General features: G+C 43.9%; 1 protein-coding gene across 2 annotated transcripts in view; it reads left to right on the forward strand.

The window, feature by feature from the left end:
* The window catches only part of ppm1lb (protein phosphatase, Mg2+/Mn2+ dependent, 1Lb), a 69,646-nt gene extending 57,242 nt beyond the window's left edge, over window positions 1-12,404 (forward strand). For both annotated transcript variants that reach the window (XM_076282934.1, XM_076282935.1), the window contains exons 2-4: window positions 6,310-6,484; window positions 7,826-7,987; window positions 8,754-12,404. In XM_076282934.1, the coding sequence (XP_076139049.1) occupies window positions 6,310-6,484; window positions 7,826-7,987; window positions 8,754-9,106 (690 nt within the window). In that variant the 3' untranslated portion in view covers window positions 9,107-12,404. The remainder of the gene's footprint in view (window positions 1-6,309; window positions 6,485-7,825; window positions 7,988-8,753) is intronic.
* The last annotated feature ends 112 nt before the right edge of the window (window positions 12,405-12,516 follow it).

Here is a 12,516-nt window from a genome sequence, read left to right on the forward strand (position 1 = left end):
GGAAGAGGGAGGGGAAGAGAGAGGGAGAGAAAGAGGGGAAGAGAGGGGAGAGGGAGAGAAAGAGGGGAAGAGAGGGGAGAGGGAGAGAAAGAGGGGAAGAGAGGGGGGAAGAGAGGGGAGAGGGAGAGAAAGAGGGAAAAAGAGAGGGAGAGAAAGAGGGGAGGGGAGAGGGAGAGAAAGAGGGGAAGAGGGAAATGTAGCGTTGGCAGCAGCTGCTGCAGAGGCCGTGATGAAATTAGTGGACGTGCACACTGTCCACCTGGGGGACGCAAGCCTCAGCAATGTCACCCCCACGCTGTGTGTGTGAGTGGGGTCAGCAATGCCACCCTCACGCCGTGTGTGTGTGTGTGTGTGTGTGTGTGTGTGTGTGTGTGTGTGTGTGTGTGTGTGTGTGTGTGTGTGTGTGTGTGTGTGTGTGTGTGTGTGTGTGTGTGTGTGTGTGTGTGTGTGTGTGTGTGTGTGTGTGTGTGTGTGTGTGTGTTTGCGTGTGTGTGTTTGCATGTGTGTGTGGGGGGGTGAGAGGGTCAGCCCTGAGGCAGGTCAGCATGAGGAGAGGGAGCGCTGGAGAGACTCAGCCAGACGCGGCCCAGGTCCGGCCCGGAGGCAGCTGGTGTTTAGGTCCAGTTCTGCTGTGAGCGGAGCTGACCTAGTGGCCTGTCACTCAGCGAGACACAGAGCAGAGGGGGCAGCTGTGGAGGAGGTGTTTGGACTTTGTTTTGTGTGTGTGTGTGTGTACACAAGTCAGTATGCATCTTTGTGCTGATCATGATCATCATGCATGATCACTTTGTTGTATGTGTGTGTGTGTGTGTGTGTGTGTGTGTGTGTGTGTGTCTGTCTGTGTGTGTATCTTTGGGCTGATCATGATCATCATGATCACTTTGTTGTGTGTGTGTGTGTGTGTGTGCAGATGTGTGTGTGTGTGTGTGTGTGTGTGTGTGTGTGCAGATGTGTGTGTGTGTGTGTGTTGTTTGATCTCATAGGCCCAAGGGAGTGGGGGTTAGAAATAAGGTGAATTGGTTTCATCAGGAAGCAAACGCATTGGCAGCCCCATACCATCTTCTCTGCTGACAAATGTGTTTTGGCTGATAGGATCTGCTGAGAGAGAGTGAGAGAGAAGAGAGAGAGAGAGAGAGAGAGAAGAGAGAGAGAGAGAGAGAGAGAGAGAGAGAGACAGAGAGAAGAAGAGAAGAGAGTGAGAGAGAGAAGAGAGGGAGAGAAGGAGAGAGAGAGAGAGAGAGAGAAGAAGAGAAGAGAGACAGAGTGAAAGAGAGGGAGAGAAGGAGAGAGAGAGAGAGAGAGGGAGGAAGGAAGAGGGTGGCCGGGGGGTACTGATGCAGCTGTTGCCGTGGTTTTGTTGTTGTCACACTGAGCATCTCTCGCCTCCGTCAGCAAACACGGCTGCCTTCCTGAGCAATGAGAGGGGGATGAGAAGGAGAGAGAGAGAGAGAGAGAGAGAGAGAGAACATTGGGGTGGTGGGGGGGGGGGTAGACGGCCTGGAGGAAGAGGAGAGCTATGCCTCTGGGCTACAGAAACAGCATCGGTTCAAACTCCCCACTAAAGATGCCGACTGAAGCCATTTCAGCGCCAAAGCAAGATGCTCACTCTTTAATGGTATGAAGAGAGTAGTTATATGACAGTGCAACACAAATCATATTAGTGCTGGTGTTTCTTTTACATTCTATTTTTTCTTCTTTTGCTTTGAGAAACTTTGCACATTTTTGTTTTGCAGCCATTCAGTTAATAAGTAGCAAGCCTGGAGTAGAGCATCATATGGGGTTGGAGCAGTTGGGTTTGTGTAATGAAATCTGACTAGCGCTAATGGCTAATGGCTAATTGAGTTGGCAGAAATCAACTCGCCTCAATTAGAGGACCAAGCACAGAGGGGATGTAAAACAAGTTTGTGTGTGTGTGTGTGTGTGTGTGCGCATGTGTGTACAGTGTGCGTGCGCGCGTGTGTGTGTGTGTGTGCGCGTGTGTGCGTGTGCATGTGTGTACAGTGTGCATGCGCGTGTGTGTGTGTGTGTGTGTGTGTGTGTGTGCGCGTGTGTGCGTGTGCATGTGTGTACAGTGCGCGTGTGTGTACAGTGTGCATGCGCGTGTGTGTGTGTGTGTGTGTGTGTGTGTGTGTGTGTATGAGTGAGAGGGCAAACATCAGTCTGTAACTTCACTCAGACTGTGTATTCATGTAAAGGTATCAGTGTAAGTGTGGAATATGAAATGACAATGCCACAATGTAACGATTATGTTGTACTGACGCATGTAAGAAAAGACGCAAGAACAGTGTTGCCCTTATTGCCCTCTTAGCCCTGCCCCCTCCATATAGGGGCTGCAGCACTGCCCTTTCTGTAGACCTGGACAAAGAGCGGTTCTATAGGGGATATGTAGAAAGGACTACTTAGAACATCTTATCTTCCCATGCCTGTCATCAGTAAGCCCCCCCCCCCCCACCTGTGGCGGTTCTAAATGCCCGGTTCTGTCATTGGGAAAGAAAGGGCTGCTTTGACTTTGGACGGGCAGCGCGAAAACCACAGCCATAAAAGGCCAAAGGGAGAGCTTTCTGCTTTCTGCTCATTGTATAAGATTGGCCTGCAGGATTACATTTCCCCTGCTCAGCTAAGCCTGGGGGGGGGGGGGTGGAGGGAGAGAAAGGGATGGAGAGAGGGAGAGAGGGAGAGATGGAGAGAGATGGAGGGAGAGAGAGAGAGTAGTGGTGGTGGTGGTTTGGCTGGCAGTGCACTTTTCCGCAGCCTTTATCTCTGTCAATTTATCTCAGGATTTATTTGTGTCTCAACAGAAAATGGAGGTCAGAGAGGTTGAGTGATACTGTAATGTCTTAGTCTTGGTACTGTGTGTGTGTGTGTGTGTGTGTGTGTGTGTGTGTGTGTGCGCTGTAGGTTGCAGTAGGTTTTGTGTATTTGGTAGGAAGGTTGTGTGTCTGTGTGTGTGTGGAGTGTGACTTGTGGGATTCTTTAGTGTGTATTAGTGTGCATTCCACCTTGACTACCCCTCCTGCCAGCACTTACAGCATACGAGTGACTTGAAAGCTATTTTTGGACATAGCCACTCTAGACCGCTGAAGGTCAGTAATACAATAAGCACTCTGATAATAACACATCAGCTCTGCCTATACATTCCCCACTCTGATAATAACACATCAGCTCGGCCTATACATTCTATACATTCCCCACACACTCAGCTGCATTCCAGCAGGCCTGTGCGCTTGGCTGGATTATTTAAAACCCCAAAATGTAAGTGAAATCTAGACACACTCACACAGTTAAGCACTGGACTTCAAAGTCTCCGGCCTGATTTGTGTGTGTGTGTGTGTGTGTGTGTGTGTGTGTGTGTGCATGCATGCTATCTGGTGGTGTTGAGTGCTATGCATTGTGATTTCTACCTGTCCTCTGGATGTTTCTGACTTGCGCATGAGAGGGAGAAGACAAACACACAGCTCTCCATCACATCACACGCTAGCAGCTCACCGCTAGCTCACGGCTAGCTCACCGCATCACGCCACATTAAACTATTGCAGTTATTTAACCTATAAGGACTTTCTCAGAGATAGGGCACACACACACACACACACAAACACAAACACACACACACAAATTGATGGCCAACAAAGACATTTGCACAAACACACACACACACACACACACACATACACACACACACATAACTCTCCGTCAGCAGAGTCCCATGTTCTATAAGCTTTAAGACCATAATTGCAGGTCATTGTATATGTAATCCTTTAGGTGGAGTAAACTACATGTACAGGCGATTATATAGCTCTCCACAGTGCACTTAAAAGGTTTTTTGGCAGCCGGCTTGTCATAACCTGAGGTACAGGAACACGTGAGACGCCGGAACATAGTAGTTCAACAGCTCAATTGGACACGTGAGACGCCGGAACATAGTGGTTCAACAGCTCAATTGGACACGTGAGACGCTGGGACATAGTAGTTCAACAGCTCAATTGGACACGTGAGACGCTGGGACATAGTAGTTCAACAGCTCAATTGGACACGTGAGACGCTGGGACATAGTAGTTCAACAGCTCAATTGGACACGTGAGACGCTGGAACATAGTAGTTCAACAGCTCAATTGGACACGTGAGACGCTGGGACATAGTAGTTCAACAGCTCAATTGGACACGTGAGACGCTGGGACATTGTAGTTCAACAGCTCAATTGGACACGTGAGACGCTGGGACATTGTAGTTCAACAGCTCAATTGGACACGTGAGACGCTGGGACATAGTAGTTCAACAGCTCAATTGGACACGTGAGACGCTGGGACATAGTAGTTCAACAGCTCAATTGGACACGTGAGACGCCGGAACATAGTAGTTCAACAGCTCAATTGGACACGTGAGACGCTGGAACATAGTAGTTCAACAGCTCAATTGGACACGTGAGACGCTGGAACATAGTAGTTCAACAGCTCAATTGGACACGTGAGACGCTGGGACATAGTAGTTCAACAGCTCAATTGGACACGTGAGACGCTGGGACACAGGGGTTCAACAGCTCAATTGGACAACCCGTATATGCAAAACATACTTAAGATGCTGCTACTGCTTCTTCATAGAGAGAGATATTCATATCTGTCCAATCTAGCAGATAACACTGGCTCTGACACGAGCAAATTGACATTTTCCAGGAAGGAGCCTGTTTAGTTATCTTTCCAGCAGTGTTCCTCAGATGTGCTATCTTTCCTCCGTTGTGGTATCTTTTCAGAGTGTGGGCATAATGTGTGCTGCGACAAACAGTTTGATGTTTAAAAGCGTGAAAGAGAGTGAAATTAATCTCGGGGCGAGTGGATGTGCCAATGGCGTCTTCTGAGAGAAAGCGTACATGAGTTACGTTTGGAAGGTGACATTTCAATATGGCAGGCCGGTATGAAGCTGTGGTATCACTGTCTGAGTTTTTCAGCATCTTAGAAAGTGGTGAGAATGTATGAGTCTGTATTTCAGTTTAAATCTATACAGCATATTCTCAAATGTTATAGTGCATTGTGTATTCAAATCCATTGGTATATATCTTGTATTTGCACTTGTAATATACTGTAAATGGTTTTAGGATACGTTGGTGTACAACATGCATCCTAATATTCAAGCAGGCAAAGAGATAAGACATTAATCATGGGCTTGCCGCTGATATTTCTCTTATAAGCCCAACTGATCAGTCATCTCTCAGAAAAACGAGTGTGTATGTTTTTCAACCGTGATTCTCCCAGCATGCAGTCTGCTGCCAAAGACACATGGAAGGCTTTGGTGGCAGTCATCATTAAAATCAATTATGTTCCCATTAATCCTCCCTGATTAACGAGGCTGGTGCCCCCTCCCCCACCCCGTTGTTTATTTCCTGTGCTTTGGTTATCAGGAGGATGGAAAATATTTTGTGACACAAACCTAAATGTACGCTACTGTCATGTTATATCTCAAACTGAAGAAAACGGATTGGACACATGGGTATTATTCTGTGCATGCATTTGTGCACACATTAACATTACTGTTTGCAGGATTAAATGTAATGAAGTGTTTTAACACAGTCATTTCCTGCGTATTAGCCACAATGTGTATGAACCGCAGGACAGTGTTTTATGCAAATTAAAAAAACAAAACCAGAGAAATGCTTTCCCATAGCCCACCCCGTGTATTAACCTCATAGCTGAAGAAATTTTGCAAAATCAATGTATACTGTAAAACTCGGTTAATAGTCGGGAAATTACTGGTATGTTTTAATAAATTCAAAAGTGCTTTTGCACACTTCGTTTTTGGGCATCGGAAAAGGTAAAGGTCATAAGGTAATGCTTGTTGAAGAAATTTCAAATTCACCAGAGGAAGGTCTGTGTGAGCGAAACATTGCAAAATAAAGTATTTGCATGCGTAAAGGACAGTGTGCAGGACTTCTTTAAGAAGTATGTTTTAATAAATTACATTGAATGGTGCTAGATAAGAGGCCCTGTTTTTAATATTTATTTATTTATTTATTTATTTATTTAGGAACGTTTGTATCAGTGCTTCAGCTATTATCGTAAATGCATCTTCAACTTCAATTATTGTTTTGTTGATTGGTGCACAAAATGTTCTTTGGTAACGCAAATCATTCAGCAGAAGCCACCAAAGCACAGCCCAATCGCTCTCATCCCAGACTGCTAATGGAGAGGAGTGGATATATGCTGACCTGAAACACATTCATTATAGAAGATTTCTCTCCCTCTCTCCCTCCCTTCCTCTCTCCCCCTGTCTTGCTGTGTCTGTCTTTCTCCCCCTCTCTCCCACTCTCCCCCTCTCTGCCAGGCTGCTGCTGACTATGTGAAGGCCCACCTGCCTGATGCGTTGCGGCAGCAGCTCCAGGCGTACGAGCGTGAGAAGGAGAACAGCGTGCTCAGCTACCAGACCATCCTGGAGAAGCAAATCCTCAACCTGGACAAGGAGATGATCGACAAGCTCTCTGAGAAATACGACGAAGCAGGTGAGCACCTCGCACAGGTCCCAGAACAGATGATGCCATCAGCTGTCTCATTCAGCAGCATATCCTGGATATCTGGGAACAGTACCCCACTTTCCATTCCCTCAGAATTCTTACAAATGAAGTATAGTATAGGAAGTGCTCAAGTACAGCAGAGTTGTCCAAATGAAGTATAGTATAGGAAGTGCTCAAGTACAGCAGAGTTGTCCAAATGAAGTATAGTATAGGAAGTGCTCAAGTACAGCAGAGTTGTCCAAATGAAGTATAGTATAGGAAGTGATCAAGTACAGCAGAGTTGTCCAAATGAAGTATAGTATAGTAAGTGATCAAGTACAGCAGAGTTGTCCAAATGAAGTATAGTATAGGAAGTGCTCAAATACAGCAGAGTTGTCCAAATGAAGTATAGTATAGGAAGTGCTCAAATACAGCAGAGTTGTCCAAAATACCCTCCTTGACCTCAGCATTCCATACAAGGACTTTATTATTCACAAACATATTCTTTGTTGGTTCACACGTTCAGAGACCTGCTGTGCTCGTCCATGTTCAGGGGTATGGGCCACCAGTTAGCAGTTGGTCTGGTCCATGTCTCTGTGTGTGTGTGTGTGTGTGTGTGTGTGTGTGTGTGTGTGTGTGTGTGTGTGTGTGTGTGTGTGTGTGTGTGTGTGTGTGTGTGTGTGTGTGTGTGTGTGTGTGTGTGTGTGTGTGTGTGTGTGTGTGTGGCTCCAGCAGATTAGGGCAAGACCAGAGACAGGTCTGTTTCACAGTCAACTGGGCTTCATAGACCCAAATCTGCTGGAGCCACACACACACACACCTGGACAAGACCTAGGCAGCTACACTGAATGACTGGCCGTGTCTAAATGTAATTAATAAATGGTTATGGTTTTGGTATTTAGCAGACGCTTTTGTCCAAATAATAAAATAAAAATAAAACAACCCAAACAACCCAATCCATTGCAAAAAAAAATAATCTAATCATGTTAATGTGCACTATGCTCAGAACCCTGCAAGAAAATGCTCAGAACCCAGAAAATGTGCCAAACAACCATTCAAACTCACTACTGTGGCTGCTTGACAGGCAAACCAATAAGCCAGGGAGTATGGGGGACCATTTCCCATGTCTCAATCTGTTTTAATGTGTGTGTGTGTGTGTGTGTCTGTGTGGTGTGTGTGTGTGTGTGTATGCGTGTGTATGCGTGTGTATGTGTGTGTGTGTGTGTATGCGTGTGTGTGTGTGTGTGTGTGTGTGTATGTGTGTGTGTGTGTGTGTGTGTGTGTGTGTGTGTGTGTCTGTGTGGTGTGTGTGTGTGTGTGTGTGTGTATGCGTGTGTGTGTGTGTCCCAGGCACCACCTGTTTGGTGGCCTTGCTCTCTGATAAGCAGCTGACCGTGGCCAACGTGGGGGACTCCAGGGGTGTGCTATGCGATAAGGACGGCAACACCATCGCGCTGTCCCACGACCACAAGCCATACCAGCTGAGGGAGCGCAAGAGGATCAAACAAGCAGGTGAGTAGAGGCAGTGCACACAGGGGAGGGCACACAGGCCAGTGCACACAGGGGAGGGCTACAGGGGAGGCCAGTGCACACAGGTGAGGGCTTCATCTGAGGGTCCTGGTGGTGGAGGGCTTCATCTGAGGGTCCTGGTGGTGGAGGGCTTCATCTGTGGGTCCTGGTGCTGGTGGAGGGCTATCAGGGTCTGAACACTGGGATTTCCACACTGATTGTAATAATGGGAAAAAATATGTGTCTTGACTGCCACCCTTTGGTCAAGTATGATAATGCAGCTTGATGAGCAAGTGGGTAAACGCATCTTGGTCATCATTTCAGTACACCTTTCAGCACATATTTCAGTTGATAAAGCACATTTAGAAAGACAATAGCGTAATAGCAATATAGCGTAATAACAATATAGCGTAATAGCAATATAGCGTAATAACAATATAGCGTAATAGCAATATAGCGTAATAACAATCTGACTTTTTATGATTGTGTTTATGTTTGTTTATATTTTTTATTTTTGTTTTTTTTTGGGGGGGGGGGTGTAAATAGTTAACAAGTTTCAAATGGTGAGTGATGATTTATGCTGGTCACCTTGGATAGTATACGTAAATCTCTACTGTTAGAATCCATTACCAATAATTATTAACAATAGTAGTAATAATTTCATCAGTGATCAGAATATTCAGGTGCTATAGTGGCCCAGATCTTGACCGGTGCTAAAATAGTGACCTGTAGATGACCTTTTCTCTTCCCCATGGTCATTTCCTCACAGGCGGTTTCATCAGCTTTAACGGGTCTTGGCGCGTCCAGGGCATTCTGGCCATGTCACGCTCACTGGGCGACTACCCGCTGAAGAACCTCAACGTCATCGTCCCCGACCCCGACGTCCTGACCTTTGACCTGGACAAGCTGCAGCCGCAGTTCATGATCCTGGCCTCGGACGGCCTGTGGGACGCCTTCAGCAACGAGGAGGCCGTGCGCTTTGTCCGCGAGCGTCTGAACGAGCCGCACTTCGGCGCCAAGAGCATCGTGCTGCAGGCCTTCTACCGCGGGTGCCCGGACAACATCACCGTCATGGTGGTCAAGTTCAAGGGGACCGGCAGTGGGAAGACGGCAGAGCAGTGATGCGGTTGCCATAGCCACCAGACGGACGGATGGACACCGCCATGGCAACCAAACCACCCAGATGAATATTTATCCACAAATGTATATGGAATCCAAATGTATGTATGCATAGGTACAACTATTTCTTTTTTTCCAATCAAAAAGTGTTTGTACTTTCAAGTAACTGTCACACAAGACGGAGTAGTCAAAAATGACATGGAAGTTGGTGTCTGGTCTGTTGATCCTGGACCCACACCTTACTTTCTCAGAGAGACCGGTCATCTTCACACGTTATATAAGGGGGGATTTCCACAACAGGTCTGGGCATCTCACAAACCATCTGACAGGCAAACATGCCCATAGATCTGACCATCAACACTTAAGACCATCAAGTGGCACCTGCATGAGTCTAGTTTGTGGGCTGATGTGGGTAGCTGGGGCTTGGAGAGTCAGAATAGTGACACCACCTCCTCAACATCTATCACTAGCTACTGGCTACTGAGATGAGGGAAACGTTCTTAACATGTGCATTTCATGCACTCTGTGGACAGTGACTACATGGATGAATGAATGAATGAGAGAATCAATTCAGTCAGTCAACGAACAAACTAATGAATTGGCGAATGAATGAAGGATGCCATGCATGTAAGATCCTTAAAGCCAACACCCTTTTAGCCCAACTAGTGTGTAGTACCACCCGGACCGGATATAGCGACTCACACCTGTGTGGTTCTCAGCATATAGACCATCAGGTAGTGAACGTGTGCAGGTGTTATAAAAGTGAAATGGTCTCACCCCTTAGCAGTCTCCCTCTGGCATACTCTGGCTGGTGTAATCATTCAGTTTAATTCTACAAATTGCCCAGTAAATGTACAAATCTTCAAATGTCGTTCTTATCATCAATGCTACATTGCCATGATTGCTTAGTGTAATTGTTATTATTAATTATAAACATGTATTATTGAATGCAAGTGACTTGATATATTGACAGATTGTTACCTTACTGTAAAAAGAATGTAATAATCCTTTGGCTGAATATCAAATATAGACCAAGTTTGAAATTACCTTTTTTTTCACTGAATCTAATAAGATATGGTGTAGGTAGTCACAATCTAATCTAAGCCTTCTTTGTAAAACAATTGAAGAACCTGAAAATGCTAGTATTATATAATATACAAAGACCAAGGTCTATTATCATCAAGCAGAGCTGGTATTATATTGAAATGTTAGTATTATATAATATATAAAGACCATATCATTATCGAGCAGAGCTGGTATTATATTGAAATGTTAGTATTATATAATGTATAAAGACCAAGGTCTATCATTATCAAGCAGAGGTGACATTATATTGTATGTTTAAAAAAGTTGCTCCGTCATCAAGCTATATGTTGTATATTCAGGTCACTAAAGTCCCTGTAAACCGAAAACAAATGTGTTTTGAGTATGACACGCCACAGACAATAGAGGGAGAGGGACATTAACCACACAGACAAATCTGAATGATCGAAAACATTGCAAAGTACCGGTATATTATTAAAGTAAGTTTCAAAATCGTGAAAAAATGGACAGCAGGCCCCCTGGTCTCTAACACTGTGGGCAGATCCACTGGCTGTGTGGCTGTCCCTCTCAATTGGTCTAGAATATAGTTCCAACCATTCTCTAAATCAGCTGATTCTAATTTGCATTCCAAACAAATGTCCGATTTTGGTTCACAGGGACTGTAACGTTTTTGCTTCACGAGTTAAGTTTGTGTTTTTGAAATAATAATAACTTAATGTGCATTTAATGGGAAATTTAGCAAGTGCCAGACAATGATGTAGTTTGAATGACATTCAGGTATTCCATTTCATTGTAGATTTTCTGAGTCTTCTTTCAGTTTCAAAAAAAGAATACTATGTAAAATAAAACCACAAAGGTTGTTGTGATTGAGTATACACATTTATTTCTAAATGTATGCATTACATACAAAATGATTTACACTTGTATATACACTGACATTTGAGTGGTTCTTCAGAAAAGAGAGCATCCTGGATTGAGAAGTCACTTACGACTTGTTTAACACATATTCCAGGAAAATACTTTTTAAGACATCATTGGCTTCAGAGCTTCATAGTATTAATCTCCTGGATTAAGACAATTTAACATAAAATCATGTAACAAGTATAACACATTGAATGGGACATATTCACATGGCCTTATTTCCAGCTGGTCATTCCTCTGTTGGATATTTATTTGTCATATCTAACCTTCACAGTGTCTTTTGTGTTTTGGAATTTATGGACAGGGATTGCAAATTCAAGTCCATCAGTTTGACTTGCCTTTCTTTCCAGACGAATTACAGCATGAGAGGGATGTGATTTTTCAAACATTAAATTGCTGTACAATTATGTGCAGTTTGTATCAAAATGGAACTCAACATTATACATCTCGAAGTGTAATATCTGAATATCAAAAAACTGAGTGTGTGTGTGTTTGGGGGAGGGAGGCAGTGTTCTACGAATATATTATCATGACCGCAATGTTTGCCATCTGTAAAGCAAGTAACCTTGTAACAGTGAATGAGGACGTTGACAGGCAGCAGTCAAAATGTGGCAGAATAGTTGAGTAGTTTTTGCTTGTCCTTCATAGTGAAAAACATCAACATTTTCAGGAGATAGCATTGCCCCATATCATTTCAACATCAGAGTGCAGCAAGTGTAGGCCCACCTATATGGTAGCCCACTTTTGCTAGGAAAAAAACATTTCCATTGTTACACTTGTAATTTTATAAGAAGTGCTACTCTGTGTGTTATGGCTGAAGTTATACAATATCTCTTACAAATGCTAACCTCAAGTACAAATGTCAAATTGTGAGACACATTGCATTTTCTTTACCCTGGCAAACTACAGGGATTTGTCAGCATTGGTAGAACAAACACACAAAGCTGCACTTATTTGAATCATTCAAAATCAATAAAATTTAAATGAAAGTAACGGGCCTGGCTGGCTGGTGCCAAAAAAATAACCATCTCCTGAGCACATGAGTAAGTGAAACGAATGTAAATATACATTGACATAAATACAACTCTTTAAAAGGCAATGCACCAAGACCCTGGCTGTTTTGTTGAATATTCACAAGGGTTGGTATGTTTTGATGTGTATTTTTTGGATGTATATTCTTCCAAATTACTTAACTGTGTTGCAGAATGTTTGTGGAATTTCTTTTTTTATTTAAAATTTTTAACAGATGTTTCCTTGTGAAAACAGAAAACTCTGTGGATTTTAATATGAAGTCAAAATGATCATACTGTAACAATAAAAAGATTGATGATGTGTATGTATGTGTCATTTATATGTAAATTATGATAACAAATTAGCCACTTTACAGTAGGTGCACTGCACTCATTATTATTATTTTTTAATTGAGTTAAATTGATTATTTTTTCTAC

The sequence above is a fragment of the Alosa pseudoharengus genome, unplaced genomic scaffold, assembly GCF_046254945.1.
Source record: "Alosa pseudoharengus isolate Yale_2024_CS ecotype anadromous, Long Island Sound unplaced genomic scaffold, YU_APseudo_1.1 YU_APseudo_1.1_scf_13, whole genome shotgun sequence".
Taxonomy (NCBI): Eukaryota; Metazoa; Chordata; class Actinopteri; order Clupeiformes; family Clupeidae; genus Alosa; species Alosa pseudoharengus.